This window comes from Oncorhynchus mykiss, chromosome 11 (genome assembly GCF_013265735.2).
Source record: "Oncorhynchus mykiss isolate Arlee chromosome 11, USDA_OmykA_1.1, whole genome shotgun sequence".
Classification (NCBI taxonomy): Eukaryota; Metazoa; Chordata; class Actinopteri; order Salmoniformes; family Salmonidae; genus Oncorhynchus; species Oncorhynchus mykiss.
Window position 1 is genome coordinate 46,170,279 of NC_048575.1, and position 18,972 is coordinate 46,189,250.

Consider the following 18,972-nt stretch of genomic DNA (forward strand, 5'->3'; position numbering starts at 1 on the left):
GTCATGAATACAGGACACCCTAATACCAGGGAGGCAGTGTGTGTGAAGCTAAGTTGATAGGTATTACAACATGACCCTCGTCAAAAAGTCCTCACGGTTGTAGGGTGCCTAAAGTATGAACCCAGAAGAGTTATCTATGGCAGAGTTTACAGTTGTTGTCTCCTCCTCTTGGTCACACTTCCACCTTCTCAATGCCCTGGAATTGTAGAGAAGACACACTGGACAAAGTCCAAATCATCCCAAATCTCAATGAAGTTACTTTTAAGATAATTTGTGTAGGACATTTGAAAACATTTAGCCTACATATTTTAAATGTTAAACATTTTGTAATTTGGGTGAACTGTCCCTAATATTTGATTTCCCTAGGCCTAGCTATAGCTTCAACTCTCATTTGTATATGGATTGAGGAGACTGCTGAGTACAGATTTCTTTCTGGTCTTGACATTGTTTTTCTCAGTGATCCATAATTGAATCGTCATAATTTATAGCCACTAGAATCAACTTCACTGAAATGGTGGAAGTGAGTGGCAGGCTTCCTCTTAACCCTTCCCTGGTACACTATCGTTTTATGTCGCGTGTCAGCTTTCAATGAAGTGGACAGAGTTTCTGAAGGAGTCTGGCTACTTATTAAGTCATCACGTGATCATGTTGAACCCTGTTATTGTATCATACCTTTTGCATATGAACTTGGTTCATATTAATATTACTGGTGGTTTGGCACAATGGAGAGATTGTAAAATTACCTGCCAGGCCTTGCGTGTGTAATTAAATAAACTATGCATTTTTGCTGATTACACGTGAACTCTTAATTGGCTCTGTGGTCTGGGAAGTCTTGTTTATACGTGCTGTGACTACCAGAGCCACACTATCTCTGACGCACCTCCCTGACGGTAACAGAGAGGATTAGTACTTTGTTTTATTGACATCTTGTCTGATTGTAGCCGAGTTGGAACATTCGTCTATCTAGGTAGGCTGAACACCCTGTGTAAAATATGGCTGACGAGATCTTTGGCTTTACAGAGAAGGTAAGGAACTTGTGACCTGAGCAACAACGGCACAGCTGCTGCTACCCTACCTAGAGACTAAACTTTGTCTGACTGCTGCAATGGTCCATCGATTTTTAACAATGTCGCCGCTGTTTCCTTCTCCTTGTTATGGGTTTTGTCGCAGAGTCTGATGATGGGCTTTCCCCTTGGGACAGTAAAGTAGGTTATAGCATATTGTAACTTGCTAGCGCTGGACGGGAATTTTCTTCTAGTAGTCTTATGTCCTACTTTACCGGGACATACTTTACATGCGTAGATTTGTCACAACACAGACGTGTGAGTGCCAGTTGCTTGATGTTTCACTTGAGTAGGTACTAGGTTACAAAATTAAATACTGTAGGTTACAACATTGACATATAAGAGGACACATGTCATTTATGGGGTCTAACAACATGAAATTCCTCCCTAAGCACTCTTTATGCTTTATCAAATGTCCTGTTCAGTGGAAGTGCCAGACTTCCTCTTACTCCCTTCCCTGGTAGGCTATAGAGTTGAGTGTTGGCTCTTTCTCGGTAGTGAACTTCTGAATGAGTCTGGCTACTAATTTAAGTGATCATGTTAAACTGAGAATTTGAAATCCATTTCCAGGTTAATTCTCACTAAGTTGTCATTGTTTCCATTATCTTTTTCATATGAATATGGATATTATTGGTGGTTTGGCACGATGGAGAGATGGTACAATTCTTTGCTAATGATAGCCTAGTTACACAAGTCCTTTTTGCTGATAACACGTTAACCTTTGCTTGGCTCTGTGGTCTGGGAAGTCTTGTTTATGCGTGCGTACTTGCAGTGTGCAGGAATTTAATTACCAGAGCCACACTATCTTTGAGACACCTCTGTAGGTAGGTAAGAGAGGATTAGCAATGCGTTGACAACTGTCAGATCGTAGCGGAGTTTAAACATTTGTCACGGTAGACTGAATACCTTGCGTAGGATATGGCTGACGATAGCAGTATCGTGATACTCGTTGGTATTGCGGCAAGGAAATAAAACGACGCGTATTTAACTTCTTTAGGAAAATTAGCCCTAATGTTGCAAACAAACATTTGTTGTCATCCAGAGTCACGTGTATTTATTTTCCAAGCTGTAGCACACTATTTTACATACAGCAGGTTTTTAAAAGACGAAAGAGTTTGCTTTGCGTTTTCATTTTTAAAACTATTGCTTTACTGTTGTCGTCCCTGGCATAGCTGACAAGATTTTTACAGAGAAGGTAAGGCACTTACTTGTGACCTGAGAAACAACAGCACAGCTGCTACCCGCTGAAGAGTGCAATTGACTGCTGTAATGGTCCATCGATTACCGATGCTGCTGTTTCCTCCTTGTTATGGGTTTTGTTACTGAGTTCGGTAATGGTTTTCCACTTGGGACAGTCAAGTAGCCTATAGCATATTGTAACTTGCTAGCGCTGGATGGGAATGTTCTTCGAGTAGTCCAATGTCCAATTTTACCGGGACATACTTTACATGATCGTTTTGTCACATCACAGAAATTAGCGGTTGCTTGATGTTTCGCTTGAGTTGGTACTAGGATCCAAAATGAAAGTGTAGGTTACAACACGAAATGTTGACAAAAAATGAGGCATTGACACATTTGTGGTCTTCGCCAACAACTCGTCTGTTTTTCTCCAGGCCTAGCATGTCTCACCCACACCTGGTGAAGAAGGTTCGCGAGATCCGGAAAATGGAGCTGCAGAGAGACTTCACAGTGGCCTCGCCAGCCGAGTTTGTCACCCGCTTCGGTGGCAACCGGGTCATAAATAAGGTAAGACGTCCCTGTCTGTCTGTGCCTTTTGGATGAGTGTAGCAAAATTGTCACATTTTTTTACTAAACTCCTCGTCAATATACGTGCAACAGACTAAGCAGCCAAAATACAGCGTCAACGTTGTTCTAGAGTATTGTCGTTTATTCTCAAACTATTTTATTTTCTCTCTCTCCATTTCACTTTTGCTCTCCACCTATTTCTCTTTACCAAGGTGCTGATAGCTAATAATGGCATAGCAGCGGTCAAATGTATGCGTTCCATCCGCCGTTGGTCCTACGAGATGTTCCGTAACGAGAGGACCATCCGTTTTGTGGTGATGGTCACCCCTGAGGACCTGAAAGCCAACGCAGGTCAGTGAGACAGGTTTTGTTGGTCCTACGAGATGTTCCGTAACGAGAGGACCATCCGTTTTGTGGTGATGGTCACCCCTGAGGACCTGAAAGCCAACGCAGGTCAGTGAGACAGGTTTTCGCAGGTCATCAGCAGCAGTTCCAGAAGGATGTTCCTTATTGTGCCACTCAGCAGATCTGGAGATAAAGTCTACAGCGGGAAACGCTATAAATTATTTTCATTAAATGACTCCATGGAAATATCTAAATCATTTCCCTGAAACCTCTGGAAAAATAACTGGCGTGACTGTCTGTGTGTGGCTCTTCTATAGAGTATATCAAAATGGCGGACCACTATGTACCAGTCCCAGGCGGAGCCAACAACAACAACTATGCCAATGTAGAGCTGATCGTAGACATCGCCAAGAGGATTCCTGTACAGGTCAGACTGTGTTCCTCCACTCTCACCCACAGAGACATTCCCAATCCCAAATCAAGTCACAATGTTCTATGATAAGTGGACCGGCGGCCATGAGGGTTCCAGTCAAATTCCCATGTTCTTAGGGATTTGGTCTTATCAAGTAATTCTATTTTTATGGCTCAGACTCTGATCTCTGCTTTTTCTATTGTTCATAGGGGGTCTGGGCCGGTTGGGGTCACGCCTCTGAGAACCCCAAACTACCTGAGCTCTTGGACAAGAACGGAATCTCTTTCTTAGGTACAGCCCTGCATTAAGCCGTTTGTGGATTATTGGATTGTAATGATTTCCCATTGGTAATTTCAGGTTTAATGACATTACAACACAAGCGCCATTCATTGCGATGTAGATATCGTTGTTGATTTTTTTTGTTGGTGCGTGTCTCAGGGCCGCCCAGTAAGGCCATGTGGGCTCTGGGAGATAAGGTGGCCTCCTCCATCGTGGCCCAGAGCGCAGACATCCCCACCCTGCCCTGGAGTGGATCAGGTGATGTACCTCTCTGCCTGCACCCTTACCCTCAGACAACCCTGCCACATTCCCTATCCCCTACTACATAATACTCCTAACATACAGTATTAGGACTCTGACTGGGTTACTGAGTGGGTTGTATATTGAGACTAATGATTGTAAGGGACTGTCAGGTTATTACGAGGCCCGGAATTGAAAGGAGTTGGGAAAGAATGGCTTGTCTGTGGTACATCATCAAAGCTAATACTTTAGCAATATGAATACATTTTGCAGTTCAATAATCAATAGACAGAATCATCAGATACAGGTTTTGTGACTGCACCAAGAAGGTACAGACTTTTATTGACAATTTGTTTTGAAGAGAACCTAACTCAGCCACACCTTCTTTCACACTTGGACTCAAATGTGAAGGGCTGATCTCAAACTCAGCCAATCAGAGGTCAAGTAGACAGTCAAACCCCTCCCTGGAACTATAAAATAATGTGAATAACTGAAAAAGAGCTGATGTGATTGGTCAAAAGACCAATTAGTGGGAAAAATATCAGAATTGGGCTGCCTGTGTAAATGCAGCCTCTGTGTCCTTTGGAAAAATATAATTTAAGGTTTAGTAAGTACAGTCGTGGCCAAAAGTTTTGAATGGCACATTCATTTTCACAAAGTCTGCTGCCTCAGTTTGTATGATGGCAATTTGCATATACTCCAGAATGTTATGAAGAATGATCAGATGAATTGCAATTAATTACAAAGTCCCTTTTTGCCATGCAAATGAACTGAATCCCCCAAAAACATTTCCACTGCATTTCAGCCCTGCGCACAAAAGAACCAGCTGACATCATGTCAGTGGTTCTCTCGTTAACGCAGGTGTGAGTGTTGACGAGGACAAGACTGGAGATCACTCTGTCATGCTGATTGAGTTTGAATAACAGACTGGAAGCTTCAAAAGGAGGGTGGTGCTTGGAATCATTGCACTTCCTCTGTCAACCATGGTTACCTGCAAGGAAACACATGCCGTCATCATTGCTTTGCACAAAAAGGGCTTCACAGGCAAGGATATTGCTGCCAGTAAGATTGCACCTAAATTAGCCATTTATCGGATCATCAAGAACTTCAAGGAGAGTGGTTCAGTTGTTGTGAAGGCTTCAGGGCGCCCAAGAAAGTCCAGCAAGCGCCAGGACCGTCTCCTAAAGTTGATTCAGCTGCGTGATCGGGGCACCACCAGTACAGAGCTTGCTCGGGAATGGCAGCAGGCAGGTGTGAGTGCATCTGCACGCACAGTGAGGTGAAGACTTTTGGAGGATGGCCGCGTGTCAAGAAGGGCAGCAAAGAAGCCACTTCTCTCCAGGAAAAACATCAGGGACAGACTGATATTCTGCAAAAGGTACAGAGATTGGACTGCTGAGGACTGGGGTAAAGTCATTTTCTCTGAATCCCCTTTCCGATTATTTGGGGCATCCGGAAAAAAGCTTGTCCGGAGAAGACAAGGTGAGCGCTACCATCAGTCCTGTGTCATGCCAACAATAAAGCATCCTGAGACCATTCATGTATGGGGTTGCTTCTCAGCGAAGGGAGTGGGCTCACTCACAATTTTGCCTAAGAACACAGCCATGAATAAAGAATGGCACCAACACATCCTCTGAGAGCAACTTCTCCCAACCATCCAGGAACAGTTTCGTGACGAACAATGCCTTTTCCAGCATGATAGAGCACCTTGCCATAAGGCAAAAGTGATAACTAAGTGGCTCGGGGGAACAAAACATTGATATTTTGGGTCCATGGCCAGGAAATTCCCCAGACCTTAATCCCATTGAGAACTTGTGGTCAATCCTCAAGAGGCGGGTGGACAAACAAAAACCCACAAACTCCAAGCATTGATTATGCAAGAATGGGCTGCCATCAGTCAGGATGTGGACCAGAAGTTAATTGACAGCATGCCAGGGCAGATTGCAGAGGTCTTGAAAAAGAAGGGTCAACACTGCAAATATTGACTCTTTGCATCAACTTCATGTAATTGTCAATAAAAGCCTTTGACACTTGTGAAATGCTTGTAATTATACTTCAGTATTCCATACTAACATCTGACAAAAATATCTAAAGACACTGAAGCAGCAAACTTTGTGGAAATTAATATTTGTGTCATTCTCAACTTTTGTCCACGACTGTACACGGTAACCTCAGTGCCTTTCGACTGTAGCCTGGTCCTTTGCTGAATTCCAAGGCCTACACTCTGCGCATCGTTGTTGTGCAAAACGTGGGCCTTTTTGCCTCTGCCTTTGTTGTCCAACTGTGGCCGATGTGGCAGCAGTGTAATCTCAATTTGAATGAGGGGGATGAGGTGAAGCCATTGAAGTAGAATAGGGAGCCTCCCATAGATATCATATTCAATTACTAGTGGCTATGCCATCAACCCTCAAAAGTTCCAGAATGGGGTGAAAATGGCAGCCATATTGGTCCGGGAGAAATATAAACCTGTCTGATTGGAAGTAGCCATTTAAGAAGTAATTTTACTTAACGCAGAAAAATAAAGTAAGGCAAATGATAAATCAGAAATTGTGTAATAGAATTATTGTCAACCTAAAATATTGTCATAATTATAATTTCAATTAATACATGTTTTATACAAATAGTCTGTATAAATAGGCTCTGAAAGATAGTGCCTTCGGAAAGTATTCAGACCCATTGACTTTCTCCATGTTTTGTTACTTTACAGCCTTATTCTAAAAATGGTTTTAACCCCCTCATAAATCTACACACAATACCCCATAATGACAAAGCAAAAACAGGTTTAGACCTTTTTGCTAATTTAGTAGAAATAAAAACTGAAATCACAGTTACATTAGTATTCAGACACTTTACTCAGTACTTTGTTGAAGCACCTTTAGCAGCGATTACAGCATTGAGTCTTCTTGGTATGACGCTACAAGCTTGGCACACCTGTATTTGGGGAGTTTCTCCCATTCTTCTCTGCAGATCCTCTCAAGCCCTGTCATGTTTGATGGAGAGCGTTGCTGCACTGCTATTTTCAGGTCTCTTCAGAGATGTTCGATCAGGTTCAAATCCGAGCTCTGGCTGGGCCACTCAAGGACATTCGGAGGCTTGTCGCGAAGCCACTCCCGTGTTGTCATGGCTGTGTGCTTAGGGTCGTTGTCCTGTTGGTAGGTGAACCTTCGCCCCAGTTTGAGGTCCTGAGCGCTCTGGAGACGGTTTTCATCAAGGACCTCTCTGCTCCGTTCATCTTTGCCTCAATCCTGTCTAGTCTCCAGTCCCTGCCACTGAAAAACATCCCTGCAGCATGATGCTGCCACCACCATGCTTCACTGTAGTAATGGTGCCAGGTTTCAGGCTAAAGAGTTCAATCTTGGTTTCATCAGACCAGAGAATCTTGTTTCTCATGGTCTGAGAGTCTTTTACTGAGGAGTGGCTTCCGTCTGGCCACTCTACCATAAAGGCCTGATTGGTGGAGTGCTGTAGAGATGGTTGTCCTTCTGGAAGGTTCTCCCATCTTTACTGATGAACTCTAGAGCTCTGTCAGAGTGATCATCTTATTCTTGGTCACCTCCCTGACCAAGGCCCTTCTCCCCCGATTGTGCTCAGTTTGGCCTGGTGGCCAGCTCTAGGAAGAGTCTTGGTGGTTCCAAACTTCTTCCATTAAGAATGATGTATGCCACATTTCTTGGGGACCTTCAATGCTGCAGACATTTTTTGGAACCCTTCCCCAGATCTGTGCCTCGACACAATCCTGTCTCGGATCTCTACGGACAATTCCTTTGACCTCATGGCTTGGTTTTTGCTCTGACATGCACAGTCAACTGTGGGACCTTATATAGACCGGTGTGTAGCTTTCCAAATCCTGTCCAATCAATAGAATTTACCACAGGTGAACTCCAATCATGTTGTAGAAACGGGATGCACAAAGGGTCTAAATACTTATGTAAATGAGGTATTTCTGTTTTTTATACATTTGTAAACATTTCTAAACCTGTTTTGGCTTTGTCATTATGGGGTATTGTGTGTAGAATGCTGAATATTTCTTTTTATTTGATCCATTTTAGAATAAGGCTGTAAAGTAACAACAAAATGTGGAAAGTCAAGGGGTCTGAATTAGAGGTCGACCGATTAATCGGAATGGCCGATTTCAAGTTTTCATAACAATCGGGAATCGGGACACCGATTTTGCCTTTTTAATTTTTTTTTTACACCTCTATTTAATCTTTATTTAACTAGGCAAGTCAGTTAAGAACACATTCTTATTTTCAATGACGGCCTAGGAACGGTGGGTTAACTGCCTCGTTCAGGGGCAGAACGACAGATTTTCACCTTGTCAGCTCGGGGGATCCAATCTTACAACATAACTAGTCCAACGCAATAACGACATGCCTCTCTCTCGTTGCACTCCACAAGGAGACTGCCTGTTACGCGAATGCAGTAAGCCAAGGTAAGTTGCTAGCTAGTTTAAACTTATCTTATAAAAAACAATCAATCCTAATCACTAGTTAACTACACATGGTTGATGATATTACTAGATTTTATCTAGCGTGTCCTGCGTTGCATATAATCTGACTGAGCATACAAGTATCTAAGTATCAGGCGCGTAAACATTCATTCAAACAGCACTTTTGGGCATTTTGCCAGCAGCTCTTCGTTGTGCGTCAAGCATTGCGCTGTTTATGACTTCAAGCCTATCAACTCCCGAGATGAGGCTGGTGTAACTGAAGTGAAATGGCTAGCTAGTTAATGTGATACAATGTCAGTACTTGTTGCATTTACAACTTGTCTAAGTCCTATCATCAGCTGTTTTCAACCAGTGTATGGCTGTGGGTTGACTGCATTGTTTGAATGGAATATTGGTATATTGGCAGTTATTTAAAACAATTATGGAATAACGTCTCTAAAATTGGCTGGCTAGCTAGCACATAAGATATAGTAAAATAATTCATTTATTACAGCACTGGAAAAAACCATGGTTGACCAACTCTACTTTGAAATTTGTGTTGCGGCGTGTTTACATGGTTTTGATGATTATTCTAATGTGCCTACACAGCCTATTGTTTATCTCTGTCATTAGTGTATTTGTATAATGCGAGGTCTCTCTATATCACATCCGTCCGTGATTGGGAGTCCCATAGGGCAGCGGACAATTGGCCCAGCGTCATCCGGATTTGGCTGGGGTAGACCGTCATTGTAAATAAGAATTTGTTCTTAACTGACTTGCCTAGTTTAAATAAAGGTTAAATAAATAAAAATTAAAAATGTCTTTTTCTCCTGCCTGTGCTGTAGGTCTGAGAGTAGACTGGACAGAGGACGACCAGAGGCTGGGCCACGTGATTAGCGTGCCTCCGGAGGTCTACGTGCACGGCTGCGTGCGCGACGCTGACGATGGACTGGCGGTAAGCAGCTCCACGCCATCACCCGCCTCACTAACGCTGAAACCACACTGACAACCTTTTCTAGGCAATCCCTCTGTTTGAAATAATGCCCCCCTTTTTTTTTTAAAGATGTCTGAAACAATATATTTCAATGTACTTTTCCCAGAGAAAATAAAATATGGCTGCTATTCGGTTACAAACCAAGGTTCATGAATAGTGGAGCAAACTGAAGAAATGCGTTAGTTTTATACAGTAAAATTAGATTTTAAGGGTAGGGTTGCTGAATGTCCTTTCATTTTCAATGTGCTTTCTCCTTTAAAGGGAGCAGACAGAATTGGCTACCCGGTGGTGATAAAAGCGTCAGAAGGAGGAGGGGGCAAGGGCATCCGGAAGGTGGACAACGCTGAGGACTTTGCCAGCTTCTTTAGACAGGTTTGTGTCGTCACACTGTTACACCACACACCTGTATGCTGATTGTCATTGCTGCTGGGGGACGTAGTGTCCGAGGACCACAATCAGGAAATGAATTGTGCGACTTGGTGTTGTCGTCGACAATGTTTAACGCAGCGTATCTGCTTGTGTGTGTGTTTGAACTTGTTTTTAGTAAATTATCTAACAAAAATCATGCGACGGATCCCCATCCACAGGTGCAGGCGGAGGTGCCCGGCTCGCCCATCTTCGTCATGCAGCTGGCCCAGCATGCCCGTCACCTGGAGGTCCAGATCCTCGCCGACCAGTACGGCAACGCCATCTCCCTGTTTGGCCGAGACTGCTCCATCCAGCGGAGACACCAGAAGATCATTGAGGAGGCCCCGGCCACCATAGCATCTGCCACCACCTTCGAGCACATGGAGCAGGTGAGACACAGAGGGGCTTTCCTCATCTTTAAATTCTCCACTTTGACATTTAGATACTTTTCTCTCTGCCATTTCCAATTTAATATTCCATTTGGACACTAAAAGTTATAGGGCATGCAATGGAAAATGTTTCACAATGGCATGCCCATCCCTGTTTCAGTCTGTTTTTCATTTGGTGCCTAATGAACGTGAGCTCTCTCTCTCTCTCTCTATTTCTCTCTCTTTCTCTCTTTCTTTCTCTCTCTCTCTTTTCTCCCCCCCATGTCAGTATGCAGTGCGGCTGGCTAAGATGGTGGGCTACGTGAGTGCAGGCACTGTGGAGTACCTCTTCTCTGAGGACGGGAGCTTCCACTTCCTGGAGCTCAACCCCCGTCTGCAGGTGGAACACCCATGCACAGAGATGATCGGAGACGTCAACCTGCCCGCCGCCCAGCTCCAGGTACGCTTCAGCCAGAGGTCAGGGGTCTCACCCTAGCTATCACAGCCTCGTGGTTTAATCTCTGGTCCTTTGCATTCCAGGTTATATTTTTCCGCAGTCTCAGTGAAATTGCTATGTCATATTAATGTGGTTGTTGAGATGTTATGTTCTGGAAGCCCTAGGGACTGATTGGAGATAGACCATGTTGGGTCTAACTGGGTCAATTTCCTTTGTTGTAGATAGCCATGGGGATCCCCCTCCACAGGATTAAAGATATCCGCGTGCTGTATGGAGAGACGCCTTGGGGGGACACCACCATCAATTTTGAGGCCCCCGACTGTGTCCCCAGTCCCCGGGGACACGTCATCGCGGCCCGCATCACCAGCGAGAACCCAGACGAGGTGTGCATTCTTAATTCTACAGGGCTGGCCGGCCACATTCTAAACAAGCGATGGCATGGGTTCTGTAGGCTCACAACTGGCCCGTCCTCTCTCCTTGTAACTCGCAGGGCTTCAAGCCCAGCTCGGGCACGGTGCAGGAGCTCAATTTCCGCAGCAGTAAAAACGTGTGGGGCTACTTCAGCGTGGGGGCTGCTGGGGGTCTGCATGAGTTTGCTGACTCCCAGTTCGGCCACTGTTTCTCCTGGGGGGAGAACCGAGAGGAGGCCATTTCGTGAGTTTTTCCTTACCTTCTGCCATAGACTAGACTATCAGTCCTTCCGATGATGGTTCTATCGACCCCTAGCCCCTACTTCCTAGCCACTCCTGGAGACCTGAGAGGATTGGATAGGTGGAAGCAACAATTCCACCCGGCCAATCTGAAGGCAAGGTGAAGCTATTATCGTAAGACTTTTCCAATCCTCAGATCTACAGGAGCGACTAGGGTGTATGGGTTAGGCCCGGTTCCGTTTGGAATGCAGCATGAGTTAACGGTGTGTGTTGGTGTCTTGCTGTAACTGGGTGGTGATAGTGGCGGTGGTTACTGTGTGGTGGTGCAGGAACATGGTGGTGGCCATGAAGGAGCTGTGTATCCGGGGGGACTTCAGGACCACGGTGGAGTACCTCATCAAGCTGCTGGAGACTGAGAGCTTCAGGAACAACGACATCGACACCGGCTGGCTGGATAATCTCATCGCTGATAAAGTTCAGGTAGAGAGCACCCTTGTGAAGTGTGAATCTGAACCATTTCAATCCTGTAAATCTAACAGTTGGTAAAAACAAATCTTCTAACGTGCTTGTGTGTGGCGTGTTTTCCCCCGAAGGCAGAGAGGCCAGACACCACGCTGGGCGTTGTCTGTGGGGCGTTACACGTGGCGGACGCCAGCTTCAGGAAGAGCATGTCTGACTTCCTGCACTCACTGGAAAGGTGAGTACTACTTTACTGACTTTATTGTCCCCTTGGGGACATTTTGTCGCAGTTTAAAGTGGCATTTAAATAACAAAACTAATTGACAATACAACATTCATAACAGTTACATACCAATAAAAAGAGACTAACCTGCTGGCCTTACTGAGTGGATAGGAACATTAGCCCCAGCTATTTAGGAGGGATATCACACCTGGCCCAAATTGTCTAATTCTGTTTTTCTTGCCGAGGGGTGCCCTGTACCTGCACCCAGAGGGGAGTAGTTCAAAGTCCAGGTACGGGGGGTGGTTTGGGTCGAAAACGATTTTGTGAGCCTTGCGGAGAGCCCTGACATTAAAGATCTCCTCCAGGCCTGTTTGTTTGACTCCATGTACCTTGCTTACTGTGGCAGCATATTTCTCTGGCTGACAGTGCCAAACCAACAAACAATAAACAAAAAGTTAAAACCCTCTCATTGAAAGATTTGTAAAACAGAGTCTGTATAGTTGTCTACTTTGAAAGATCCCAGCTTTTTGAGAAAGTACAGTCTCTGTTGACTCTCTTTGTATATCAGGTCTGTACATTTACTCCGCTGAAGCATATAGTCCAAGAGTCCAGATATTTCGATTCCTCTATATTCTCTATGTTCTGACCTCTGATAGATGTTGCAGAGGTAGGTGTTGCTCGCTTCCTGAAGTCTATGCACATCTCTTTGGTCTTGTTGGTATTGAGGACCAAGTGTGATTCGTCACGCCACTCTACAGTCGTTTAGGACCGGGCCATGGTGTTTCCCATCATCATGCATCAGTAAACTTAACGAGGTGTCTGTCAGGATGGTAACTAGTACAACTATTAATGTACAGGAGTGGGGACAAAACACATCCTTGAGGAGAGCCTGTGATGTCTGACACGTGGGGACCTACTATGACCCGCTGTGACCTCTGGCTCAGGAAGTCCAACAGCCACAAAACCAGGCAGAAGAAAAGTCAACAAACGGAACTCTGACATGGGATTTGGCACCCTCTAGATGTCTATAGGCCATGTTGAGGAGTGTAAGAATGGCATCATCAACTCCTCTGCTGGGCTGATCTAACTACCTGAAGGACTAAAAACAAAAGATAACCATTTTAAAATATACTGTGTCTGTAAAATATGTACAGTTGAAGTTGGAAGTTTACATACACTTAGGTTGGAGTCATTAACTTGTTTTTCAACAACTGCACAAATTACTTGTTGGTTTTGGCAGTTAGGACATCTAGGACAAGTCAGTTAGGACATCTACTTTGTGCAGGACACAAGTCATTTTTCCAACAATTGTTTACAGACGGATTATTTTACTATCACAATTCCAGTGGGTCAGAAGTATACATACACTAAGTTGACTGCCTTTTAAACAGCTTGGGAAATTCCAGAAAATGATGTCATGGCTTTTGAAGCTTCTGATGGGCTAATTGACATCATTTGAGTCAGTTGGAGGTGTACCTGTGGATGTATTTCAAGGCCTACCTTCAAACTCACTGCCTCTTTGCTTGACATCATGGGAAAATCAAAAGAAATCAGCCAAGACCTCAGAAAAAAAATTGTAGACCTCCACGTCTGGTTCATCCTTGGTAGAAATTTAGTGAAGGCACCACGTTCATCTGTACAAACAATAGTACGCAAGTATAAACACCATGTGACCACGCAGCCGTCATACGGCTCAGGAAGGAGACGCGTTCTGTCTCCTAGAGATGAACGTACTTTGGTGTAAAAAGTGCAAATCAATCCCAGAACAACAGCAAACAACATTGTAAAGATGCTGGAGGAAACAGGTAAAGTATCTATATCCACAGTAAAACGCGTCCTATATCGACACAACCTGAAAGGCCGCTCAGCAAGGAGGAAGCCACTGCTCCAAACCAGCCATACGGTTTGCAATTACACATGTAAACTTCCGACTTCAACTTACACCAATCCTATGCTTTTAAATCTTTTTTTGGGGGGGGGGGGGCGCGAACACCTCTGTAAGCAGCAAGAGAATCTCAATGTCTCCCTAGCCTGTCTTATTACTCTAATGCTTGTGCTATGTACTTTTCTAAATCCAGTATGTGAAATGTCTTCTTGTAGAGGCCAGGTGCTGCCCGCAGCCAGTCTGCTGAATACTGTTGATGTGGACCTGATCTACGAGGGGGTCAAATACTGCCTCAAGGTAGGAGGACCTGATGTTACACCTCTCTCATTCTCTGTCATGACTGAACTCCCTCATTCTCTCGGGGACAAATCCTAACCAGTCATGGTTTCACTTAGTCGCCCATTGACGTCAGTGCATGACTAAGTGAAAATGTGTCTAAAGAGGAAGTTATCAACCAATTCAACCCCCAACTGTGTTTTATGACTGACAGGTAGCTCGCCAGTCCCCCACTACGTACGTCATCATCATGAACGGCTCGGACATCGAGATCGACGTCCACCGGCTGAGCGACGGCGGGCTCCTGCTCTCCTACAACGGCAGCAGCTACACCACCTACATGAAGGAGGAAGTGGACAGGTGAGACTTCCTGTCCATCTCAAATCTGAATGGATGGATGGACTGGCCATGAAATCGATACTTTCAAAATGGTCATCATTTGTCTCACTTGGGAGTTGATGCTCCATCGTGAACGTATGTGTTTGTAACCCTCTAGCTACCGCATCACTGTTGGCAACAAGACGTGTGTGTTTGAGAAGGAGAGGGACCCCACGGTGCTGAGGTCATCCTCTGCTGGTAAACTCCTGCAGTACCTGGTGGAGGATGGAGGCCATATCTGCGCCGGGAACTCATATGCGGAGATCGAGGTGAGCAGAGGGTTCCATGAGAACATACTGTACCAGTTTGGGTATGACAATTAGATCCTCATTAGATTGGTTGTGTGTGTGTACACACGGACTGAGGTCTGCGTTACGGTTGCAGGTGATGAAGATGGTGATGACGCTGACGGTGGTGGAGTCGGGCTGTGTCCACTATGTGAAGAGGCACGGGGCGGTGCTGGAGCCTGGCTGTGTGGTGGCAAGATTGGACCTGGATGATCCCAGCAACATCCAACCAGCAAGTCACCCATTCACCAACTTCTATACAACTCTTTCTGCATCTGAAATGGCAACCTATCCCCTATATACTGCACTTGGCTTATATCGGGAACAGGGTGCCGTTTTGGGCGCAGCCTTTAATACAGCTATTATAGGAGGCAGCCTTTTTGAAGAAATATCATTTAATACGATCCAAATCACAAAATGATGCTATACGTCTAAAACATAGGTCATGTAAATCACACACTTTCAGTCAGTCAATCGCAGGGTGGCTTGGTGGTCAGGACCACATTTGAAGGCTGTTTTTATCTGAACCCTATCTTCCTGTGGGTCTCCTAGGTGGAGCTGAACACGGCCTCCTTCCCGGCCCAGCAGCCGCTGCCCATCGTGGGGGAGAAGCTCCACCAGGTCTTCCACATGGTCCTGGAGAACCTGGTCAAGGTCATGGCCGGCTACTGCCTCACCGAGCCCTACTTCAGCAACAAGGTGAGGGCCTCCACCCACTGCAGCTGTGCAGCGCGTACCAGTACAGTGGCTTACTGCTTTATTCCAGTTTGTCGTTATTAGCAGACGATCAGATCTCACAACGTCCCAAAGAAGTGCTTTAAGTTCTCCGGAACCACGTCCTTCTTGGATGATTTCTATAAAGACGTGTCTGGAACGCAGGCAATAGAATGGCATGCCTTGTGCACACTGTAGAATAGGGAAGTCGGTCAAGCTGTGGGACGGGGGTGTGATATTGGGGTGTGTGATGGCAGCATGTCTCCCCCCCCCCCCTCCTGCCTGCAGGTAAAGCAGTGGGTGGACACCCTGATGAAGACCCTGCGGGACCCCTCGCTGCCCCTGCTGGAGCTCCAGGAGTTAATGACCAGCGTAGCCAGCCGCATCCCGCCCAGCGTCGAGAAGGCCATCCGCAAGGTCATGGCTCAGTACGCCAGCAACATCACCTCGGTGCTCTGCCAGTTCCCGAGCCAGAGGGTGGGTGACTTAGCCTTAAGCTGTAGCCAACGCTCAAAGTATCTGAAACTTTTCTACATGTGTGTATTTGAATCAGGGGTTGGAACCAGTTCAGGGAACAGAACCCGAAAACAACTGGAAAATAACAAGATTTTTTTTGAAGAACGGAAACAGAACCGGGAACAAGGTTCCTCCGTATTAGCCGCTAGTATATAGGAATCTAGTAGTATATCAATAATTATGGAATTGAGTGAAGGCCTACTGCTAATATCCTAAACGCATTATAATGCAAGTCATATCGTGATGTCCAGCGCTTCAAGCCAAGCCTCCTCCGTGCCCGTCTGTCTCTTTCGCTCTCTCCCCACCCTGCAGAATTTCAGTCGCATCTCACGCCCAGCACTTGTCTGTATGAGTCAAGCTTGTAAACAACTAGCTTTCCTGGTCTATAGAGCAGTTTTCTATCTCCACTGATTGGTGGAGTAATTTAATGCGCTAAATGTCAAAACTGTGTTGCTTTTTGTAGTTAAAGGAACAATATAAACGGGTACCCTTTTTTTTCTGGTTCAAACCGGTTCAGAACTTTATTATGCTGGTCAGAACAGCGGAACGAAACGATTGGAAAATACGTCTGGTTCCAACCCCTGATTTGAACCCAGGTCTGCTCTACAGTACACTTGGTGAATTGGTTTCCCATCCATTTCAGATTGCCTGTATCTTGGACAGCCACGCAGCCACCCTTCAGAAGAAGGCCGACCGGGAAGTGTTCTTCATGAACACTCAGAGTATCGTCCAGCTGGTGCAGAGGTCGCACTTCTCTTATTTCATTACCTGAATCATCACTCCATGACATGTACGACTTCAGATAGGATGTTGGATTGTAATAGTGGGTGGATGAATTTGCCGCAGGTACCGCAGTGGAATCCGAGGATACATGAAGTCTGTGGTGCTGGATCTGCTCAAGTGTTACCTTCAGGTGGAGATGCAGTTCCAGCAAGGTGATTTTGGTGTTTCACTGTGGATCTAATCGAGACGATATCCTGCTGTTTATGACTTGTTTCATGTCGCGGTGATGCATTGTATGGCCACATTATTTTTTTTTTATCCCTTTTTGTGAACAGCTCACTACGACAAGTGTGTGATCAACCTGAGGGAGCAGTACAAGCCTGACATGACCCCTGTGCTGGAGAGCATCTTCTCTCACGCTCAGGTCTCCAAGAAGAACGTCCTGGTCACCATACTCATCGTAAGGCTTCTCTCTCTCTCTCCTCTTCTCTTCTTTCTCACTCTCACTCACACCCACCACTTCGCATCCACTTGATGAAGAACAATGAAATGAAGCTTAAACATAAATTCAGTATAAAGGAAACTTCATTGCGCTAATGTTTTTGCTGTTTTGGAGGGGTCAACCTGCGAACTGTTTTTCTCATTGACTTTCACTGGATAATGAAACCACTCTTTTTAAAATAGTGTAGTTTTCTTCAGTGTAAACACTGCAGTTTTCCTTCATCGGCAATTGATGGTGACGGGGACATGTTTCAAGACTCACCAATGCTAATAGGGAGTGTGCTGTGTGTCCCTGGTGACGTATAGGATCAGCTGTGTGGGCGGGACCCCACCCTAGCAGACGAGCTGATGGTCATCCTGAACGAGCTCACACAGCTCAACAAGATGGAGAACTCAAAGGTGGCACTGCGTGCCAGACAGGTACGTTTCGCAACTGTTTGTACTGAATGATGTTTTCGCACAGCGGAGTGTACCGCTCGTCAACATTCTAAGACCCCCAGTCAGTCTGGTAAGATGGTAGCTGTTATTCACTTAGATGGGCACTACATATTGTAGTTTAGTGGCTTCAAAACAACATTCTGACTATTGATGGACACGTGTGTATTTTTCAGGTTTTGATCGCTTCCCATCTGCCCTCTTATGAACTGAGGCACAACCAGGTGGAGTCCATCTTTCTGTCTGCCATCGACATGTATGGACACCAGTTCTGCCCAGAGAACCTGAAGGTGAGCGTCACGATTTCTCCAAAACAGCTTTTTTTGTGTTTTTTTTGTACTTCCGTAAGATCCGAAGGATAATATTTCTTTACCCCTCGGGCAGAAACTCATCCTGTCTGAGACCTCCATCTTTGACGTCTTGCCCAATTTCTTCTACCACTCTAACCGGGTGGTGTGCATGGCTGCCTTGGAGGTGAGCATAGTGCACAGCATATAAACCTGACATGGCTTCATCCTGATGTAGATTTGAGCTCAAAAGGTTTTCCTATCGTGGCCCCCTACCTGTAGGTGTACGTGCGAAGGGGCTACATTGCTTACGAGCTGAACAGCCTCCAGCATCACCAGTTGCAGGACGGGACGTGTGCCGTAGACTTCCAGTTCATGTTGCCGTCGTCCCACCCCAACAGGTACCCAGCCACCAGTTCTCTACCAGAGTCACAAAGCAGCTCTACAACAAACAACCTACAATGTCCCAACTCTGGATTTGCCACTTTCAATACACGGCTGCCATAGCTGCCAACTATCCCCGGTAAAAAAAAAGAAAGTCTTGAGTTGAGATAGAAGGGGTAGGGTAGGGTGCAATTTGAAATAGACAGGAAAGACGTTTAGTTTACAACCTAAAGTTACAACTGTGCCATTATGCTAACTGTGTCGTTAATGAAAAGCAAGTTGGTTATATATAGTTAGCTAATTTACTTTTCACCGCATAAGGATTTCAATGATTCTCAAGCAATGTGAATGGCCATCTTTTTTTTGGTGTATATTTGTTAGTGAATGAGCCAATCGTATTTTATTTTGGTCCGTCTTTATACCGTCTCTCTGCAGTCCAGTATTCCTCTGGTTCTCATTGATCTGCTCCTATTTCCCATTTCTCCCCATCAACACGCAAAAGATTCACCCGA

The 18,972-nt window shown here is 45.3% G+C and overlaps 2 protein-coding genes across 14 annotated transcripts in view; one reads left to right on the forward strand and one right to left on the reverse strand.

The window, feature by feature from the left end:
• pole (polymerase (DNA directed), epsilon) overlaps nt 1-2,330 on the reverse strand; it is a 36,983-nt gene extending 34,653 nt beyond the window's left edge. Inside the window, exon 1 of the mRNA XM_036935548.1 lies at nt 2,273-2,330. The gene's annotated coding sequence lies outside the window, so the exon portion shown is untranslated. The remainder of the gene's footprint in view (nt 1-2,272) is intronic.
• LOC110535755 (acetyl-CoA carboxylase 2) overlaps nt 1-18,972 on the forward strand; it is a 40,963-nt gene that overhangs the window by 7,260 nt on the left and 14,731 nt on the right. For 8 of the 13 annotated variants that reach the window (XM_036935533.1, XM_036935537.1, XM_036935538.1 and 5 more), the window contains 26 exons: nt 2,678-2,810; nt 3,023-3,161; nt 3,473-3,582; nt 3,777-3,858; nt 4,006-4,104; nt 9,361-9,470; nt 9,771-9,881; nt 10,097-10,306; nt 10,575-10,745; nt 10,964-11,125; nt 11,233-11,396; nt 11,722-11,872; nt 11,986-12,089; nt 14,175-14,256; nt 14,450-14,595; nt 14,732-14,882; nt 14,998-15,132; nt 15,453-15,599; nt 15,903-16,091; nt 16,774-16,874; nt 16,977-17,065; nt 17,189-17,313; nt 17,661-17,774; nt 17,966-18,079; nt 18,174-18,263; nt 18,359-18,477. In XM_036935533.1, the coding sequence (XP_036791428.1) occupies nt 2,678-2,810; nt 3,023-3,161; nt 3,473-3,582; nt 3,777-3,858; nt 4,006-4,104; nt 9,361-9,470; nt 9,771-9,881; nt 10,097-10,306; nt 10,575-10,745; nt 10,964-11,125; nt 11,233-11,396; nt 11,722-11,872; nt 11,986-12,089; nt 14,175-14,256; nt 14,450-14,595; nt 14,732-14,882; nt 14,998-15,132; nt 15,453-15,599; nt 15,903-16,091; nt 16,774-16,874; nt 16,977-17,065; nt 17,189-17,313; nt 17,661-17,774; nt 17,966-18,079; nt 18,174-18,263; nt 18,359-18,477 (3,348 nt within the window). Of the gene's footprint in view, nt 1-848; nt 1,026-1,080; nt 1,206-1,796; nt 1,889-2,088; nt 2,260-2,677; nt 2,811-3,022; nt 3,162-3,183; nt 3,264-3,472; nt 3,583-3,776; nt 3,859-4,005; nt 4,105-9,360; nt 9,471-9,770; nt 9,882-10,096; nt 10,307-10,574; nt 10,746-10,963; nt 11,126-11,232; nt 11,397-11,721; nt 11,873-11,985; nt 12,090-14,174; nt 14,257-14,449; nt 14,596-14,731; nt 14,883-14,997; nt 15,133-15,452; nt 15,600-15,902; nt 16,092-16,773; nt 16,875-16,976; nt 17,066-17,188; nt 17,314-17,660; nt 17,775-17,965; nt 18,080-18,173; nt 18,264-18,358; nt 18,478-18,972 lie in introns of those variants that run through there. The other 5 variants (XM_036935535.1, XM_036935543.1, XM_036935541.1 and 2 more) reach the window with 5 other exon arrangements.